At 43.1% G+C, this 21,875-nt stretch overlaps 1 protein-coding gene across 1 annotated transcript in view; it reads right to left on the minus strand.

Moving 5' to 3' along the window:
- The window catches only part of GLDC (glycine decarboxylase), a 92,621-nt gene extending 72,123 nt beyond the window's left edge, over positions 1–20,498 (minus strand). Inside the window, exons 1-3 of the mRNA XM_025432363.3 lie at positions 20,084–20,498; positions 19,497–19,575; positions 1,162–1,297 (exon numbers count right to left, since the gene is read on the minus strand). Coding sequence (XP_025288148.3) covers positions 1,162–1,297; positions 19,497–19,575; positions 20,084–20,347 — 479 coding nt within the window. The 5' untranslated portion in view covers positions 20,348–20,498. The remainder of the gene's footprint in view (positions 1–1,161; positions 1,298–19,496; positions 19,576–20,083) is intronic.
- Between the last annotated feature and the right edge of the window lie 1,377 nt (positions 20,499–21,875).

The following is a 21,875-nucleotide window of genomic DNA, read 5'->3' on the forward strand; positions in this document are numbered from 1 at the left end:
GCTCTCAGGCACCTTTGGAGCTATGACCTCTCCCTGTCAAAAATATCCAATGTCTTTTCTTGTTTAGTATTGAGAGGTGAACCTCTGTTTTGCTCTATCATACAGCCAGCTGCAATGGAAAATAGCAAAACAGCATGGAAGTGCACTTGGGAGTTTTCCTTAAGTACTAGAGAAACACTTTCGGGATCCCTGGGTGGCGCAGCAGTTTGGCGCCTGCCTTTGGCCCAGGGCACAATCCTGGAGACCCGGGATCGAATCCCACGTCGGGCTCCCGGTGCATGGAGCCTGCTTCTCCCTCTGCCTGTGTCTCTGCCTCTCTCTCTCTCTCCCTGTTTGACTATCATAAATAAATAAAAATTAAAAAAAAAAAAGAAAAGAAACACTTTCAAGGTTGTGCAAACGGTAGCAGCCAGAGTGGGCAGAGACGAGAACACACACACCTAGAAGACTAGGAATGAGTTTCCTGATTGGTGAGGTGAGAACAGAAGAAGCAACTGAGTATGTGCAGCTTAGCCCCTTCTTTTACTGTTCCTAGAAGAGACTGTTCACAGAATACGTATATTCTCTTTCTACAAAGTGCCAAGTAATAAAGCTGATGTTTTAATCTCCATTTACCCGACCCTACATCTGCTTTTTCAGTTGGTCATGTACCCAGAATATGGGGTAGGGGGTGGGGAAAACCAGGTAAAGGATACTCCTAAAATCCTGAGAAGACAGTGGACCAAGATTATGACTCACTGACCAAGCTCAGACATAGTCGAGAGAAAGAGAGAAGAAAGAAAGAAAAGAAAGAGCCTTAAAACTCCAGGGTCTCCAAAGAATAAAGCCTTGAATATGCCCACCTACAAGTTAACATTCTGCTCAATATGCTTACAAAGACAGAATAAAGGACGAGATTACCAGTATCCACATTTTAGAGCTCTAAAATTGTTTATGGAAATTTAAGTGGGAAGAAATTTTACATTTCCTCTATATTTGAATAAGGAAATTTCCCAAGCCAGAGAAAGCCAGGTAGGTTCCTGGAGGTTAGAGACAACACAGGAGTATATACCTGTCAATATACAAGTTCTGACACTCCAAGGGGGAAGAGGGTGTAGGAAAATGGGAGAATCATGCAAATCAAAACAAAGTACTCCTGCTTTCAATTGAGTAATACATTACCATCCTGCATTCTCCAGTAAGTTCCTCAAGATCGTCTGTGGCACAAAGCAGTTATAATAGCCCATGCCCATATACGATCTCCAGATCTGGTTTTTGCTGGAAATGGCATGTAGTTTTGTAAGGATTTCATTTTCACCTGATAAGAAAGAGAGAAATATTACACACAGAAAACAATCTTAAAAGAGAGCTCTAATTAGAGTTTAAGATCACTGTTTTGTTTGAATATATTTGAAAACAGCTATATGGAAAATATAATGAATCCCCCAGCAACTCTCAAAAATCCCAAAACAGCATTCAATTACCCCTCAAGTTTGGTTCCTCAATTTTTTTTGGCTCTTCTTTTTTGGCTTTGTTACAAATGCCTAATTTTAATACTTGCCTCATTCTGAGTTTCTTCTGTTCCCTTTACATTTCAGTGGTATTTACAAATAAAAATTCTGCTTCTCTTGGCTGAGCATCTGACTCTTGATTTCAGCTCAGGTGTTGACCTCATTGTTGTGCGACTGAGCCCTATGTAGGACTCTGCACTCAGCAGAGTTTGCTCATCCCTCTCACTCTGCTCCTCCCCTTGCGCTCTCTCTCTCGAATAAATAAGTAAAATCTTAAAAAAAAAAAAATTCTGCCTCCTTTCTATTGTTTTCCCTTCTAAATTGCCTTATACCAATATTGGTGTAAGTCTTAAACACATGACCTATATTTTCCTCTAAATCTCTTCTAATTGATGCTTCTTCCTTTGTGTCACTGAAAGGGCTACTTATAAAAAACCATTCACTCAACAGTGTAAAGTATCAGTTGTTATAAATGATGCAGTGTTAACCAGCATTCCCATTAGGACACTTTGATGATTAAGAAGGAATCATAAAAGTTCTTAGACATAGATGAGACCTATTTGGGTCATTCATATAATAACAACCAAATCTGACATTTGAGCATTACTCTTTGCCCGGAATTGTACCAAATGCTTTTCATGCAGCTTAGGAATGAGACATGAACAGGATCACTTGCTACATAGCTTTAAATTGAATGGTTACCCCTACGACCCAGCAATTGCACTGTTGGGGATTTACCCCAAAGATACAAATGCAATGAAACGCCGGGACACCTGCACCCCGATGTTTATAGCAGCAATGGCCACGATAGCCAAACTGTGGAAGGAGCCTCGGTGTCCATCGAAAGATGAATGGATAAAGAAGATGTGGTTTATGTATACAATGGAATATTACTCAGCTATTAGAAATGACAAATACGGGATCCCTGGGTGGCGCAGCGGTTTGGCGCCTGCCTTTGGCCCAGGTCGCGATCCTGGAGACCCGGGATCGAATCCCACATCGGGCTCCCGGTGCATGGAGCCTGCTTCTCCCTCTGCCTGTGTCTCTGCCTCTCTCTCTCTCTCTCTCTCTGTGACTATCATAAATAAATAAAAATTAAAAAAAAAAAAAAAAAAAGAAATGACAAATACCCACCATTTGCTTCAACGTGGATGGAACTGGAGGGTATTATGCTGAGTGAAGTAAGCCAGTCGGAGAAGGACAAACATTATATGTTCTCATTCATTTGGGGAATATAAATAATAGTGAAAGGGAATATAAGGGAAGGGGGAAGAAATGTGTGGGAAATATCAGAAAGGGAGACAGAACGTAAAGACTGCTAACTCTGGGAAACGAACTAGGGGTGGTGGAAGGGGAGGAGGGCAGGGGGTGGGAGTGAATGGGTGACGGGCACTGGGGGTTATTCTGTATGTTAGTAAATTGAACACCAATAAAAAATAAATTAAAAAAATAATAATAAATAAATAAATTGAATGGTTACAACCTAGTCTGTCTAACTCCAGATTCTATACTTCCCCCACTGGGCCAGGTACAGACCTGCTACAGGTATGTCACATATGCTGAAAGATAGTTTCTGATATAAATGACTATGCATGGTTCATTCTCTATGCCTCGGCATATAGATATATCATGCTGCTAAAAATTTAACAGCTTGGACAAATGTCTGGATCCTTTAAGATCTTCTCAGGGACTCGGTCACTTAAATGTTAGAATTGTCTAATTTTATTGCTATTCTATCAGAGAAAAATCTATATACAGCAGTCTCTAAAATGGCAAACTGGCTAAGAGGATGCTTTACTTTGTTTTAACCCTGCTGCATTCTATGTGAGTATTACTCTCATTAACTCTTCTTTACCCTCAGTGAAAACACTTATCCTCTGTCCCACCCTCCCACTCCGCATACTTTCACAAGAAATAAATTCACAAGAGATGGGTCCTTCTGCCAGACCAGGTTAAGGAAAGAGAAGATAGTTTTGTACGTATCAGAAACATGAGTAAATATCATCCAACTGCCTTATGATGATCTTACCTTCTTCCATTGAAAGTTTAGGAAATATAAGTGGAAGCTCAATAAACCAATATCTGAGATATGCAAGTACATCATCCTTAGAAGCAATAATGCAAGAAATCCAATCACTTCCCAAAGTCTTCTCAGGATAGGGTGATTGAGAAGCCCATTGGGAGTTGGGATTGACTTGCAGTACCAGGCAGGCACATAATCAGCAAGGCCAGCTTCAGTTAAGATCCTGTGCAAAAGAGACAGACCCCTGTTCCACAGCATATCATGAGGACTAAAGGTCTAGCTCCCAAATGAGAATGGTCTGTGAAGGGCTTATCTGTCAAATTAAGAGTTCAAGCTTTAGAAATAATAGAGCACTGAATAATACGATCTTTTCTACATTGGAGAAAGGTAATTCTATTGATACTGTCACTAGGTCAGAAGGGAGATCCTGGAAACAGGGAGGTATGGTAAGAAGCTAGTACATTAGTCCAGGAGGAGACAGACAAAGGAGTGTTGTGAATTGAATTGTGTCCTCTAAAAAAAAAAAATATGTTGAAGTCCTAACCCCCAGTACCTGTGAATGTGATCTTATTTGAAATAGGGTTTAAATGATCAGATCAAGTTAGGATGAACTTGCTATATTAAGGCAAGTCCTAATTCAGTCGTGTCCTTATAAAATAAGGGAAATTTGGACTAAAAACAACACATATGAGAATACCGTTTATGACAGAAATAGGACCAACAAGCCTTGATTCTCAAGCTTGACCTTTTCTTATTTACCTTCTTTTGGGAACAAAGTGAGTTAAACAAATGAGCAGTCCTCTGTACACCAAGCTAATGGGTACTCCTGAGTCATCAAGAGTAAGGTAGGTTCTTGGCCATGTTTCTGAAATGCTTCCCATTTCCTCCTGAGCAAATCCCACAGCTCTGCACATTCCTCACACTCTTCCAACCTGACAAAAACAGCTTCCTCCTGTAAAGAGGCCCAATTCCAGTAACTGTCTTCCTTACCATGAATGGCCCTGAAACTAACCAGGGCAGAAATGAGACAGAAAAAGAAAGGGAGTGCCCATGAAGAAACACTTGGAGACAATGTGTCATTCTCCAAATGCTTGTCTACAGCCTCACAGGGCAGCCAGTCAGACACTGTGCATTATTGTGCACCCCCAGCCACAGAAGTCCTCAAGCAGTTCCTTCAGGAATTCAATCAAGCAATAAGTTCTTTTCTTACAGAGTAAATGCCTGCTTCTGACCTTGTTTATTCCTCCGCCTCTGAGCATTGCAAATGAATGCCCTGGTTCTAATGTACCAAAAACAGAGTTCAGTGGCCTCAGCACCACTATCTAAGAATTCACAGGTGGATCTCACGCTGTTCCTCTTCGCAGAATTTAGAATGAACACTTTCTCCCTACCTAATTCCACATAAGAGACTTTCCAATAGCAACTCCCTTGTCACCAGCACCTAAAATCAGGGCTTTGTACCAACCACTACACCAAATAAATACTTGTAACAGGAATAAGCCAATTTAGCTATTAAATAGTCAATGCAACCTAAGCCAGGGTTTAATTTTATTTATTAAGATTTTATTTGTTGGGATCCCTGGGTGGCGCAGCGGTTTAGCGCCTGCCTTTGGCCCAGGGCGCGATCCTGGAGACCCGGGATCCAATCCCACGTCAGGCTCCCGGTGCATGGAGCCTGCTTCTCCCTCTGCCTGTGTCTCTGCCTCTCTCTCTCTCTGTGTGACTATCATAAATAAAATTTAAAAAAATAAATTTTATTTGTTTATTCATGAGAGACACGGAGAGAGAGAGGCAGAGACACAGGCAGAGAGAGAAGCAGGTTCCATTCAGGGAGCCTGACGTGGGACTCAATCCCAGAACCCTGGGATCACACCCTGAGCCGAAGACAGATACTCAACCACTGAACCACCCAGGCATCCATGGGTTTTAATTTTCTGTGTGTGTGAATTTTGACAAGAACTGGAAAAATGTCATTAGAATAGATAGGCTATATGGGTCAATATTCCTGCTATACTAAACACATATGTATGCATACCTGTTCCCCACCTTTAAACTATTATTTCTGGGCAGCCCCAGTGGCTTAGTGGTTTAGTGCTGCCTGCAGCCCAGAGTGTGATCCTGGAGACCCGGGATCAAGTCCCAAATCAGGCTCCCTGCATGGAGCCTGCTTCTCCCTCTGCCTGTGTCTCTGCTTCTCTCTCTCCTCTGTGTATTCTTATGAATAAATAAAATCTTTTAAAAAAAATAAACTATTATTCCTAACACATAACCCCATGATTACTTTTTGTGTTGATTATGTGAAAAATTTATCCATGCTTTGTTTTTATTTTTTGGTAACCTAAAAATATTAGGTCTAAGTCTCCACAGAAAATATATATGATTCTGCCATTTATATATATATTTTTAAAGGTTTTTTTTATTCATGATAGACAGAGAGAGAGAGAGAGAGAGAGAGAGGCAGAGACACAGGCAAAGGGAGAAGCAGGCTCCATGCAAGGGGCCTGATGCAGGACAGGACTCGATCCCGGGACTCCAGGATCATGCCCTGGGCCAAAGGCAGGCACCAAACCGCTGAGCCATCCAGGGATCTCCTCTGCCATTTATATTTTTAAAAAAGAATAGGGGCTCCTGGGTGGCTCAGCGAGTTAATGTCTGCCTTTGGTGCAGGTCATGATCCCACGGACCTGGGATTGTCCTGGGATTGAGCCCCGCGTTGGGCTTGCTTCTGTATTGGGGAGCCTGCTTCTCCCTCCACCCCACTCATGCTCTGTCAAATAATCTTTAAAATCTTAAAAAAATTAAAAAAGAAATAAATACATATGAATGTTATATATTAACAGAATATCTCTGGAATGATTCTCAGAAACTGATAGGAGATGAAGTTTTGCTTTTTTCTATATCTTTCGGTCTTTTTAAATTTTGGACAATATGCCAATTTTATTCAAAAATTTTAAATTAAATTAAAATGTTATATGCAGAGCAAAATCCACCTTGTGAAATATATGAGTGCAGGCACCTGTCAGTCCCCACGGTGTCCAAAGGTCCACCGAGCATTTTCTGGAAGTCCAGGAGCACCCAGGGCAGAACAGCCACTCAACTAGTGTCAGAGCCTCCCTCCCACTTCCTGCCCTTCGTGTACTTGGCAATATTCTCATAAATATCTCCAAGGAAATCATCTGGACTGAAAACCAACACAATCATATTTGAATTCGTCCAGAAAGCTCTTTTTCTGCCAGAGGCTGAAGGGAAAGCCGGGACCAGAATGTTTAGGACAGAGACTGCCTTAGCATATTTTTCTTGCCAACCTGCAGCTCCTTGACTTCAAAGCTGCTCCGAAAACCATGGGGTGGGGCTAAGGATCACAATCAAGATAAACAGGCCATGAATGATAGAGCATTTGTTAGGAAATTTTCTGATTTTTCTGAGTGGAACCTAGAATTTGCATACAAATTCCATCCTTATGTGTAGCCTTTCCGTAGTGTCACCTAATTATTTGCAGCACCCCTCTCCCTGCCCTGTAACAGCCAGACTTAAACCCACTTACCCAGCCCATAGGCCCTATTCCCTCTTATTTGTCAAATTTCCTCCCCCAACAAAGGACAGTTTCACAACCTGTAACCTTGTTACAAATCACAAGTCTGCAATCATAGAATTTCTTCATTCCAGAAGGGTAAACCAATCTGTAAGCTCTGTGTAGTGTAGAATAGTGACATGAAAACTCTTTGAATAGGAATCTCTTCGAGACTAGTAGAGGGGCTCCCATCCTATGTGACAAGACATGGTTGGGACTGGACCATGCAGGCCTGACCTGGGGCTCTGATCCATCTGGCCCTAATCCTGCCAGGGTCTTCCCCATCCTCTTGCTCGGTTAATTAACACCCCATTGCACCTAACCCCTCACTACCCCCAGGGGTTAAAGTCCTCCAGCGGGCACCTCCAAAGCCAAACAGAGCTGAGACATGTCCAATTTGTGTTTGTGATGGCTCCTTGGTCACTCATCTCCATAAGAAGTGAGCAGTCCCTACAGCTCTTCCTGTTCACTCAAAAGAAATACAGGTTCAAGATCTGAATATCAGCTGTAAGAAAACCAGAATAACATCTCACAGTGGAGAAATGGGGACAAGAGGTATCATGTTTCTTATTTTCCCCTTGGTCTTGGGTCACACTTGGTTCCCTTGGTCTTGGGTCACACTACTTTCTGTGGGAGCCCTCCTCTACCACCTCTCTTCATTTCATCTATGAACATTTTTGTTCATCTATGAACATCTATGAACAGAGAAATATTGCAATTCACATTTATCTGGAAGAGCAGTTTACCTATATAATTATGACAAATGATTAGTTTGAAATGAGAATCAGGGTGGAAGTCCTGGAGTATGTTTTTCCTCTTTCTGCCCCGTGGGGACATTGTTATAGTCAGCAGAGCAAAAACAAGAAGGGAAGGATATGTTCTACAAGTCCAACTCAATTTAACATGATTGCAGAAAAGAGATAATCTTTTAGATTGGAATAGGCATAGGGAGAAAAGTATTAAATTCAACCCAGAATCACATCCATTAAATTATAATCTCTTTGTGAGCAGGGGCATAGCAAGTTGCTAGGCACATAGTAGGCGCTCAGAAAATACAAGTGAATCAAGGTGTTAGGATGAAAACTCACCTCAACTCCCACATATGGCTAGCTCAATAGTCACAATAATCACCCATCACAGAATCTCATGATAAAGCAATGTACAAACTGTTCTCACATTTAGTTCAACCACATCCCTAAAAGTATGGGCTTCAGAGAAACATTTATAAATGAAAACTCAGCTATTACACAAGTTCTGTGAAATAACACATGCATTAATTAATGCAATAATTTCAGAATTTTAGAGATTTCTTCATTGTTTAATCAGTATATTAATGATCTAGGCATTGAGAATCCTTACTAAAACTGTCTGCATTTTTGTAAAAACTTTTTTTTTTGGTAAAAATACTACATTCTCAGTACTTGGATGCTCACAATAGCTGTTCTGGAACTTACCTACTTTTCTCTACTGTCCCGTCTCACACCTCCTGTCTCTCACTCAGATCATCAGACAGGCAACCTCTTAACTCTTCTTGCTTCAGAGTGTCCTTATATCCTCAAGTGGACTTTATTCCCTCTTAAGCCTAAGAAAGGTTCAGGATATGCCAGTAGAGTCCGTAACACCCTGCCTGAAAACTTATCCTCTAGCCTCTACACTTCACTTCAGACAGCTCTGCCTCTTTTTACATGCTCTTTCCCAACATCCTGACTTCTGCTTTCCTCCCCATATTCCATCCTTAGGACATCTGACTCCTATGAATTCATTCAGAAGACTTACTAAATCTGGCACTCTCTCATTTCTCTTGAGCTCTAGACTCATTATTTCCCCGTATTGTTTCAACATTTCCAAATGCATATTCCATGAACACCTCAAACAATTCTACTCACTCACAATTTCTCCTTCTTCCAGGACCCTCTGCTCCTCCCTGTTCACTCTGCTAATGATATTACCATTACCTTGAGACACTCAGCCTAGAAACTGACAGCTAACTTGCTGCCCCTCTGGATCAATCAGCATTTTTATACTAAAACCATAATCTCCAGAGGCTGCTCCCAGCCAATTACTATGAACAGCAAGAGAACTAATATGCAGAACCATCCTTGCAAGATGTGGGACCCTTCCTGGCTAACTTTGGCTCAAAGACTCCCATTTGAACTGACCAAAACTTTAGATTTGTGCTCACAGTCTAAGATTTTCCTAGCCATTCCTCTCCTTCTCTTTCTTCCTTTCCACCAGGGTAAGACCTCCACTGCAATCTAAAGACTCCCCATGCCTTCTCCTGTTCCCATTCTCAGTAAGTTTCTTGCCTATCTATATCATTCTGATGAGTACTTCTGGGTGGACCTGAACTAATGAACATTTAACATCTCACCTCTAAACTCTCCAACAATCTTCAGCTGGTCTCCTTGCCTCTGATCACAGAGGCACCTTGCAAAGGACAATCATGACATTTCCCTCTGTAATAACTGTTAGTTTCGGGATGCCTGAGTGGCTCATTGGTTGAGCATCTGCCTTAGGCTCAGGGCATGACCCTGGAGTTCTGGGATCAAGTCCCACATCGGGCTCCCTGCATAGATAGAGCCTGCTTCTCCCTCTGCCTAGGTCTCTGCCTCTGTGTGTCTCTCATGAATAAATAAAATCTTTTTTAAAAAAACTGTTAGTGTCTTCTCACTACAGAGAAAGACAAACCCCTTATTATGGCCCTGAGCCCTCCATATCTTGTTTGATGTGCCTTTCTGCAGACTGATATTCTACACACATGGTCATATCACTGAAATAACCATGTATTTCTACACTTCCATGCCTCTGCTCATGCCTCAGCCTCAGCCAAAGCATTCATCCTACTTACAGGCCTTATTGCTATTCAATATCTATTTCCCTATTAGTTATAACCTATAGTCAAGAATCATCCTTATCTTTCTTTACTCTTGACTCTTACTTCAGTCCCTGAAACAGTATCTTATCTCCAATAGAAGCTTCTCAGTAAATGAAAAAGGGAAGCAGATAGAGGAAGCTGTAGAAATAGATTTGATTATAATACCTTTTAACTTATTGCTAACAAATGTGAGTAGGCTGGCACATTTACTGTGTAGGGCAAATGGTTCTGTGTGCCTTTGTACTCCTTAGAAGTAACACTATATGTATGATACAATGATTGATTTCATTGATAGCACTGAATATTTTTAAAAGCTAGATAAAATTCATTATAATTTAAGATAAGGGATCCCTGGGTGGCACAGCGGTTTAGCACCTGCCTTTGGCCCAGGGCGTGATCCTAGAGACCCGGGATCGAATCCCACGTCGGGCTCCCAGTGCATGGAGTCTGCTTCTCCCTCTGCCTATGTCTCTGCCTCTCTCTCTCTGTGACTATCATAAATAAAAATTAAAAAACTTCTGTTGTTTAAAAAAAGATAAGTATGTGCAAATTGGATGAATGTGGTAATTTTTAAAATGTCTGCAGTGGAAAAAATGCAAGATGTTTTTAGGGCAGTGAAACTATTTCTATGATACTCTATAGAGATGAATACATGTATCCATGTATACATTTCTCCAAATCCACAGAATGTACATCACCAAGAGTGAACCTTAATGTAAACTATGAACATTGGGTGTTGATGCGTCAAGGGACATTCAGCAGTTGTCACAAATGTTATCACTCGGGGGGGGGGTAGATTTATTGATAATGGGGGAAGCTTTTTTGGGGAAGGAGATACGTGGGAATTCTCTAGCTTATATTTAAATTTTGTGAACCTAAAACTGGTCTAAAAAATTAAGTCTAGTAAACAAATACATCTGCAAATTTGTTTACAATCCTCCTTTCAAAAGTTGGAAACTCAGCATAATATCCTCTAGGTCCATCCACATGGTTATAAATGGTATGATCTCACCTCACCCTTCTCTCATGCCTCTCTGTAACACTCTACCATGTATGCATGTGTGTATACATACATATCACAACTTCCTTATTCATTTTTCTATCCATGAACACAGGTTGCTTCCATATCTTAGCTATTAAAAATAATGCTACAATAAACAGGGGCGCATACATCTTTTTGAAATTAGTTTTCATTTTCTTTGGTTAAATATCCAGTAGTAAATATCATACGCTATTTCTTTAATTTTTTTCGGAAACTCCATTCTGCTTTCCACAGAAGCTGTACCAATTTGCATTCCCAACAACACTGTACTTTCTCTACACATCTTCAACACTTATTTTTTTTTTATTTTAGCCATTCTGAGGAGTGTAACGTGATATCTCATTGTGGTTTTGATTTGCACTTCCCCTTTGATTAAGGATGATGAACATCTTTTCAAGTGTCTGTTGGTCATTTGCATATCTTCTTTGGAAAACTGTATATTCTGGTCATGTACCCACTTATTAATCAGATTTTCTAGTGTTGAGTTGTAGAAGTTCTTTATATGTTTTGGATATATTATACTAAGGGAAAGTCAGACTGAGAAAGACAAATACCCTATGATTCCATTCATAAAGTGGAATCTAAAAAACAAAACAAAAAATAGAATCAGAGCTATAAATACAGAGAATTTGATGGATGGTTGCCAGAGAGTAGGGAGGGTGGGGAAATGGGCAAAATGGGTAAGGGGAGTGGGAGATAGGCTTCCAGTTACAGAATAAGCCACAAGAATTAAAGGCACAACATAGTAACAGCATTGTATGGTGACAGATGGTAGTTACATTTGTGGTGAGCATAGCTGAACGTATCAACTTGTACACCTGAAGCTAATGTAACATTGTATGCCAACTTAACTCAAACTAAAAACATTTTAAGTGAAAGTTAATTCCTCTTCCTTTGAATTCAGGCCAGACTTTAATGACTCTCTAATCAATAGAAAGTGGTGTTACCTGATGCTAGAGAAATTCCAAGGGTAAGTCATAAAAAGGATAGCTTCTGCCTTAAATCACTTGAATCAAGCTTCTCTTGAATCACTGACTCGGGGAAGCCTGCTGCCACCTGGGGACACGTAAGTGGCTCGTGGAGAAGCCCATGTGAGGAGCTACTAAGCCCTCCCACTAACAGCCAGCACCAAACTGTCCGCTGAACTGCGAGAACCACCGGGGACGGGCCCCTCCAGCCCCAGATGAACATCCTCCAGTGTGAACACAATATTATGAAAAATGCTGAGCCAGAACCATCCAGCTGGACTGCTCCTGGATTCCTGACCCACAGGAACCATGAGGATTAACAAATGTTCTTGGTTGTTTTAAGCCATGGGGTTTTGCAGTTAATTTCTTATGCAGCAAGAGTTAATGGATATAATAGCTTCCCTCTGAGGCCCCCCAAAAAGTCAGTTTTTTAAAATAATATTCAAGAACTTCATATATATAAAATATATTTGAGGATACTGGATGAATTCCATGATCCATTAGCAAGATAAAGAGGAAAAAAGTTGTTTTTACATTTTATGTTCTTTGTCCCAGTCACAGGACCTATTTTATTTGGCCTTTCATCACCGTAAGTTTACATGTTTGTATCCTTTATGTCAGAAAATAAGGAAGTCCAAAACATATTGTTTTACTCTTAAAAGATTTACTTGAGAGAGAGAGCAGGAAGAGAGGGAGAGAGAATCACAAGCAGACTCCACACTGAGCAGAGCCTAGTATGGGGCTCAATCTTACAACCCTGACATCATGATTTGAGCCGAAATCAAGAGCTGGACAGTTAACCGACTGAGCCACCCAGGTGCCCCCAAAACATTTTAATACTAAAAATAAAAACTTACAAAGACTGAGATTTCAGTTTGTATTCTAATTTTAAAAAGGGAAAAAATTGATAATTTACTTTAGGATGTACCTCTTTTAAAATTAATGTTAGGGTGCATTACTCCACTTCTATCAGGATATACCTCCAACATTTAACTGAAATATCCCTGTGGCATAATAAAAAAAATATACATGGTCTTTGTCTTTGGAATTTCTTGAGTAACAGGATTCTTTTGTTATTTCTAAGAAGCCCTTTTGAGAGGCGCCTGGGTGGCTCAGTTGGCGAAGCGTCTGCCTTAGGCTGAGGTCACAGATACAGGGGTCCTGGAATCTTGTGTTCCAGGTTGGGCTCCCTGATCAGTGAGGAGTCTGCTTCTTCCTCTCCCTCTGCCCCTCCCTCCCCCTTAGGCTCTCTCTCAAATAAATAAATACATAATCTTTTTTAAGAGCCCTTTTGAACACACTATAAAAGTGATTTAGGGTGGTATCCTTACATAGCCTCAGGATGGGGCTGGCTAGAAAGACCAAGAAAAACCAGTATGAGGGTTGGAACTTTCTTGGCCTCACCCACAGATTTCTGGGAAGGAGAGGGTTAGGGGTGGGAGGCTACATATTAAACTCTATTATAAAAACTTTTAAACAACAAGATTCCATGGGCTTCTGGAACAACTAATGCATCCACATGCCGGAAGGCTGATGAGCCCCAAGTTCCACAGGGAAAGAAGTTCCTGTGTTCAAAACCCTTACGGACCTTGTCCTATGTACTTCTTCATCTGGGGGTTCATCTGTATCTTTTATAATACCCTTTAAAACAAACTGATAGGGCAGCCCCAGTGGCTGCAGTAGTTTAGCGCCTGCCTTCAGCCCCGAGGTGTGATACTGGAGACCCGGGGGGTCGAGTCCCGTGTCAGGCTCCCTGCATGGAGCCTGCTTCTCCCTCTGCCTGTGTCTCTGCTTCTCTCTCTCTGTCTCTCATGAATAAATAAAATCTTTAAAAAAAAACTGATAAATATATGGATCAAATATATTGATCTGAGTTCTGTGAGCTCCTCTAGCAAAATAATCAAACTCAAGGAGGGTGTTGTGGTGACATCCAAAATATAGCTTATTGGTCAGAAGCACAGGTAGACTTGGGATTGGCATCTAAAGAAGGAACAGTTTCCTGGAACCAAGCCCTTAACCTAAAGGATCTGACTGCTATCTCCAGGTAGATAGTGTCAGATTGCATTAAATTTGTAGAACACCCAGTTGAAGAATTGCTTAGTGGTGTTAGAACTGGAACATACATACATATTCTGATAAGATTCCATCAATGAGACTGCAATGATATTAAAATACTTCCCTGATTGTGCTTGCCATGTCGCATTTGCCTTTGTTCTCAGTGAAGATATTGCCTTATTTCTTTGCATTTTCCTTATATAACACATATACACCAAAAACAGTCTGGAAAGATATTGCATTTTGCTCTTCAAGTTGTTCCAGAAATGCTACTTCTCTATCAAACTTCACATTTCTGAGCACTCACAGTATTTTATTCATAGTTCTCATGGCACCTAGGACTTTTTAACTTTCTGGCATAATTTATATTAAGGTAAGATGTAAGCTTCTTGAAGATACTAACAATGTATATTCACATTTTTGTCACAGTGCTTTGCACATACTAGGATGACCAATGAACATTTAGCAATTTAGGCAATAGACCGATTGTCCAAAGTATCACTCAGATCAGCAGCTGTTTGCCTAACAAGAATTAATGACAAAAATATAAGGACCAGACAGATTCTATTGAGACTGAATGTCTCAAACAGACAATGGATAGACCATGTATCACCACATAACTTTTACCCACAACCTGCAGCAACCTACTCCAAAAACCAATACCTTTTCTAAAACAAACACCACCAGAAGCCAGCTTACTATACATTAGACCTGCAGAAAGCCAAATTGCTATCTTTGGTGACAACCCAGCAAACTGCACATTAACTTATGTAATAATTGGCCCTAAACTATTGGCTAGGACTTGATTAATAACTGACAGCTTCCTGAAATTTAGTCTTGGCTTCCAATGTAGAACCAACCATACAAAGCCAAATATGCATCCTTAACCAAACCACACAGGTTCCCGTTTCTACTTGCTCCCTTACATCTACATGCCAATAGCCCCAACATGGACATACCTGAAGCCTTTCCTTTATTTCACTATAAGCCTTTCCCATTCCTCTCTGCCAAAACAAAAGTTTGACTCCCTTGATATAACAAGTTCAGAATAAATAGCCTTTGCTTTTTTCATTTGGTTAGCCTTCATTTATTTCCACCAGAAATATAAGGAAAATCCATTGGTATTATCCTAAAGATGAAAGAATTCCCATAAGCTGGGAATTTGATCAGGAATAGGCCAAGGGAGAGCCTTGTCACAAACTCAGTATTCTACAGGCAAAACCTGATGATTGGTATCATCCCCCTGACATTCACCGCCTGGTAAACAGCTGTTCTGTTTAGGTGTCCTGGAGGTCAGTGCCCAATCACACTTAGGTGACAGTCACCACCTGCGTTACACAACACCCCTCCATTATCATTTATTAAATACCACTCTTAACTATGTGGTTTAGAACATTAACTTCCCACAAGTCCATCAAAGTCTCATTGCGACAGTTCAGCTGCTTGGTTCTGGTTGAATGTGAACATTAGAGGGGTTAGTTTCTCCTTTCCCTTCCTAAGCATTCTCACAAGCAAGTGCAATTTTTAGTAAACTTTAAATCCTGCAGCTTCTGTGAAGTTATGAGCTAATACAGTCTGGTTACCTTGAGATGACTTCACTTGAAAAGCATATACCGTAGCTAAAAGTGATTGGCTTGGTTCACAAAGTACTTTTAAGTTTGATAGTAATTACAAAATATATAGTTATATTGTAGAAAATCTAGAAAAAGCAATGTAATAAAAAGAAGGCTAAAATCATCCATCATGGCCCACCCAGGAAAATGAATCCTCCCACTGACATATATCCTTTCCATTCTTTTTCTCTTTATGTGTGAATGTGGGTGAGGGATGGTGGACTCACTTGAACAGGTTTGAATTGAGTAGCTTTCCTTGTTTCTTTGAAGCATGATTTACTGAGAACAACTGATAACCAAGGTATTCTTTCAAGGCACTTTAATGTCTAAGGCGAGGGGAGCATCCTCAGGACAGATGAATCAACTGTACTTCCTTGATTCTCTCAAGCCACTGTTGTCCTGTACATGGTGGTCCCTCTGCGTGCAGCAGCTTCCCCCCCACCCCAGCCTTGTTCAGCAGAGCATCACTATTCATCCTTCAATACCCACTCCGAGTCCTGCACCTGTCACCCCTTGCCTCTCCTTGGTAGTGCCCTGAGTGTTCCCACAATTGCGCTCTCACTATGCCACCACATTTGCCAACAGAGCAGTTGGCAAATGGCAGGGGGGAAGCCTTGTATGATTAGATTTGTGCATATCTGTAAACAATGAAGACTGTGGCTTAGGCTAGTAGTTGGGAGGGTGGACCAGAACTGGGAGAATTGTCTCCACTACCAGTTACGACATATCCTCCGTATGCCATGGTATCCTTAGCTTTAAAACAGATAATGGTACTTACCTCCTAGGGTTGTACTAAGGACAAAATTAACCCATGAAAAGCACTTTTTAAAGTGCCCAGTACATGGTAAGCACTTCATAAATGTTTGATATTAGTATGTTTAAGAACAACCCAAGTATCTCCATGGTGCCTACACTCCGTCTTCTTTTTATTCAGCAATGAGGGCATTTAAGACTCATAACTAGCTCTTCCTAGTTTCCTGTATATACAGTGAACACATATTGGGTCAAGAATACCTCTCCGACTACAATAGAACACAGGCGTTCAACATTAAACCATTTGGATAATGCTGCTCCACTGTTTTTTTTTTTATTTTTTTATTTATGATAGACACAGATTGAAAGAGAGAGAGAGGCAGAGACACAGGAGGAGGGAGAAGCAGGCTCCATGCCGGGAGCCTGACGCAGGACTCCTCCCGGGACTCCAGCATCATGCCCTGGGCCAAAGGCAGGCGCTAAACCGCTGAGCCACCCAGGGATCCCCCTCTGCTGCTCCACTATTAAAAGGAATTGCTACTTCTGGAAGTTACATGGGCCAATTTGCTCTCCCCATGTGCAACATTCATTAGCTATGACATATGCACACATCAGAATAAAACTTTGATGTCTTTCTGATGCAGTCTGTGTCGGCCTCCAACCAGAGCTCACTCTTCTAAGAAGCCAGCTTTGTTGAAGAGCCAGTCCACTTCCAGGCAAGGAAGTAGCAGGGCTGGGGGTGGGAGAGCCTCCTGACTACAATATTTCTTTGAGTCACCTCAGAATAACCAGATGGAACCAGCCCCAAATCTCACAGAAGCCATTGGGTTAAGGTTTACAGGTAATGTTACAAATTTCTTATCAGGATCCTGCTTCCACTGAGAAAAAGGAGAAATGGAATCCCCCGATGTTCACATTATTCAGCTGGAAATTAGTAGCTGAACTTTTTAGATAGACAACTTTGACAGGATTCCTAGGCTCTAATGCTTTTAAAGAACATCTTAGAGTTTACTGTAAAAAAAGGGCTGACCTAAATATTTTCTGACTTTGAAATCTCAGAAAGGCATTACCTAAGACTTGCTTTAAAAATATACAATTCATGGGGTCTCTAGGTGGCACTGTCGTTTTAAGTGACCAACTCTTGATTTCCACTCAGGTTGTGGTCCCAGGGTTGTGAGATCAAGCCCTGTGATGGGGAATCTGCTTGAGTTTCTCCCTCCCTCTCCATCTGCCCTTCCCCTTTAGAAATACATAAATCAATATCTATTTTTTAATGTATATATGTACATATACAACTTTTTAAACATCCAGCAAAATCAGGAATATGATTTCCTAAAATTGAAATAGGTAAGGCTTCCAGCTATCCCTAGGTCTCAATCAGTTCTAATGAACAAAATGTGCAGCTTTTCTTCTAAAGGCAAGGTCCCTGCCATCAGGAAAAATAGTTCAGATTTGAAACCAACCAGGCATACAGTCCTCATCATAGCTTGAGTTGCACTAGCCAGCTGGAGCTAGACTGGCTTCATACCTCAAGTTGTCTACTTTATAATTTGGGGGAAGGAGGTGGGGCAGAAGGAGCAGGAAAATCTTAAACACGCTCCATACTCAGCATGGGAGCCTGACATGGGGTCAATCTCATCAGCTCCATCTCACCACCCTGAGATCATATACTGAGCAGAAATCAAGAGTCCAACGCTTAACCCACTGAGCCACTCAAGTGCTGCAAACGTTATTTTGTTTTAAAGTAAACAAGTTGAAAAAAAAAATAAAGTAAACAAGTTGAGGGGCAGGTCGGTGGCTCAGTGGGTTAAGCGTCCGAACTCTGCTCAGATCATGATCTCAGGTTCGTGGGATCAAACCCCTAGTCTGTACTCAGAGCAGAGTCTGCTGCTCTCTCACCTCCCTCTCATGCATGTGCACTCTCCTGCTCTCTCAAGTAAATAAAATCTTAAAAAAAAAAATTAAAGTTTGCCATCTATCTATTCTTTTTTTCCTAAAACCTAAAACAAAGTCCCTTCTCTTCACCTGACTCCAAAAAGAAGAGACAGTACTTCTATGATTCAAAACCAGATAACCTCCCAAGAGAATTCTTTCCGGTTTAGAGACTGCTCTTCAGCTCTGCCTGACTGAGCCTTTGACATGTAGATTCTTGCCTAAGCCCATGGAAGTCAAGTGCTCACATAAAAATAGCTCTGAAAGTCAGTCTTCAGACTATCAAAAATATTTAAATGTAAAACAAAATTCTAATTCTGTAAATAAGCTAAGCTTTTTTAACCAAGCACGGATCTTATTTGCACGTTTCTTTATAAAAATCATTTGAACTTCCAAGAGTACTGCTGCCTTACACTAGATATAAATAATGAAAACATTGGATGTGAGATAAAAAAAACGATTTGAAGGGGTGCCTGCTTGGCTCAGGTTAAGTGTCTGCCTTGGGCTCGGGTAATGAATCCAGAGTCGCGGGATGGAGCCCCGCATGGAGCCCCTTGCTCAGCAAGGAGCCTGCATGCCCCTCTCCCTCTGCCTGCAGCTCCCCTGTTTATTCTCTCTCTCTCTCTCTCTCTCTCTCTCTCTCTCTCTGTCAAATAAATAAATAAAATCTTTTTAAAAAGAAAACTAATCTGAAGCTGTCGTCCTATAAAGAACCTTGGGCTGGGAGACCACATGTCTGCATCTCCTCCCATTTTTGTCATTTCCGCAGTTGTATAATCACAGGCAATTCCTTTTTCCCTTCGGGGTATCCTGACTTGAACAGAAGTGAGGACACCTCTCGACCCAAAGGATGTGAGAACCGTGGCCTGGGGTGGGCGCCCGGGAAGCGGGGACTCCAGCACACACCTCTGTGCACTGCCTCTGCGGGGGAGTTTGCTGGCCCCTGGGTAAAAACCTCCGAAGGGGCGGCGCGGACTCCCGCGAGGGCTGCAGACCTGACGGCTCCACGAACGATGTATCCCATCCTCTCCCGCCCCTTGAGCGCCAATGTTTTATTTTAATAAACGTTTTCCCAGTCCTGGGCAATCGTAACCCGGAGTTGGATTTTCAGAAACCATGTAAGACAAATAGGCCAGAGCAAGCGAATTCCAAGGGAACCCTCCCGGCAACTTACAAACGGGGTCTTCCATTTTTAAGGGTCTCTTCAAGCGGATGCTGGCCGGGACCGTCTTCTCAATCAATTCATCAATGCTCTGAAATTAAACATAAACCCATGAACACTAACGGCCGAGGAAAGTGCTTCTGAGTTAAAAGAGTCACTTCTGCGTTTTTGCATCGACTAAGGCTTGTGGGAACCTCATTTAAATCGCCTAATTAGGGTTTCCTTTAGAAAGAAAAGAACTCTAAGCAAGCCAGAGAGCACTTGGAGGAAAGCAAATGAACTGGGTTAGTGATTCGACCACTCCCGGCTGGATTTCAGCAACCGGAGAGAATGGGCTACACCAGGAGGTCCTCCTTGTGCAAAGTTAGGGTTCATCGGGAGGGCGACTTGGGTTGAAAAACAAGGTTCTGAGGCGCGAAGAGCGGACGGAGAGAGTAAACGGGTGAGAGAAGGCGGGGGCGCGGGCACCGAACTCGCGGGCTCTTGTCCACGCAGGGCCCCAGACCCGAGCGCGGGTCCCACGCGCCGCGCCGCGCAGCGCAGCTCCCGCCGGGTCGGGAGGCCGCGCCCGCAGGAACCGGGCCGCGCGGGGTCCTTACCGCCAGCCCCAGGGCCTGCAGCATCTCCCTCTGGTCTTTGTCCCCAGGGCCGATGTGCCTCCGAGCGAAGTGGTCGTGTCGGGGCAGGAGGCGCTCGAGGAGACGCGAGTCCCCAGCCCCGCTGCTGTCCCCGCTGCTGTCTCGGGCCCGCGGCCCCCAGCGCGGACCGGCCCCCGCAGCCAGGCGGCGGCCGCCCCCGCCCCCGCCCCGGGCCCCGACCCCGCAGCCCACGCGCAGCCCCCAGGCCCTGGCGCACGTCTGCATGGTGGCGGCCACCGGCCCCGGCCCGAGCGGGTCACCGCGCTCTCGGCCTCTGCGGGTCCGAGTGCCCGGGGGCGGCTGCCTTCGGCCTGGAGCCCCTTCGGGGCGCACGATCCGCGGGACCGACGCGCGGCAGCGCCCCGCCGGGACACGCGCGCAAAGTTGTGGCTCCTCGGGCGGCACCTGCTCCGCACACTTTAAGCGCTGCCCTGCGGCCGGGCGGTGGGATGGGGCCAGGGAGGCGCGGCCAATGGGAGTGGACGGAGGGGCGGGGGCGGGGTGTGCCCCGCCCCGCCCCCGCCCTCCTCCGGCCCTCGGCGGAGCCCCGCTCGCGGCCCAGCCCCGCGGGGCTCAGCGCCCCTCCCCGCTCGCTCTCCCGCTGATGCGCAGACCCGGGCGATCGTCGCGCTCGGGCCCGAGGGATCCCGCTGCACAGCTGCGGGCGAAGGGGCCGCGTCGCTCCACCGCGATGCAAGGTGATTCGACAGGGAAGCCGGGCTCAAAGAATTAGTCTCCATTCATTAACTCTAGGGTATCATTCCCGGTCATATTTCATGAAAGCCAATATGGGTAGGTGAGCTTTTTTATAGTTATGAATGTGGGCAGTTAGTCAACCTAAGCTTCTGGTTTCTCATCTCAGCTGGGATAAAGAAATAATATGTTGAAAGAATTGCCCTAACAGTAGGTTTGAATCACCTCTCTTTCTTTCTCTCGCCCCATAGATATGTGGGGAGGGAGGAAACGCAAAAGATACGGAGGCATATATTTTGTACTATCATCCTAGTTGTAAAATTTTGTACATCTAAGCTCTCCAACTATCTCTTGAGATTTTTATCAAGAATGCACTTTCTAGGGACGCCTGGGTGACGCAGTCAGTTAAGCGGCCAACTCTTGGTTTGGGCTCAGATCTGATCTCAGGGTGGTAAGATTGAGCCCCTCAGGTGCTGAGCGCTGAGTCTGCTAAAGTTCCTCTCTCCCTGTCCCTCTGCCCCTCCCTCCCTCATAGTCTCTCTTTCTAAAATAGATAAATAAATCAAAGAACTTTCGGGCACCTGGCTAGCTCACTCTGTACAGCATGTAACTCTTGATCTGGGGGTTGTAAATTCTAACCAGCACTGGGAGTAGAGATTACTTAAAAGTAAGATCCTTAAAAAAAAAAAATTCATTTTCAAAATTGTGATTGTCCTAATATGAGGAAGGGCACAGGACAGAAGTCATCAGAGCATTACTTAGACTACAGATAAGTAGAATCTGTTTTTTGTTTGTTTGTTTGTTTGTTTTTCCTCTCTCTCTCTCTCTCTCCTCTAAGCTTCCCCCTTCAATTATCCTCTGCACATTTCTGGATTCTGTACCTGACAGGCACATAGACTAGGCAGAGAGACAGGAAACTATAAAACAAAACAGTAAGCAAAATGTGTGTGTATGGCAGGCAGGAGCAGGTAGTGAGCCAGAAGGGCTGGGGTTAGATGTCTTTGAGCAGTTTTTCATTCATTTGGAATGGAAATTACAGCCTTCATAAAAGTTGGGAGAT

Source organism: Canis lupus, chromosome 11 (genome assembly GCF_003254725.2).
Source record: "Canis lupus dingo isolate Sandy chromosome 11, ASM325472v2, whole genome shotgun sequence".
Lineage (NCBI taxonomy): Eukaryota > Metazoa > Chordata > Mammalia > Carnivora > Canidae > Canis > Canis lupus.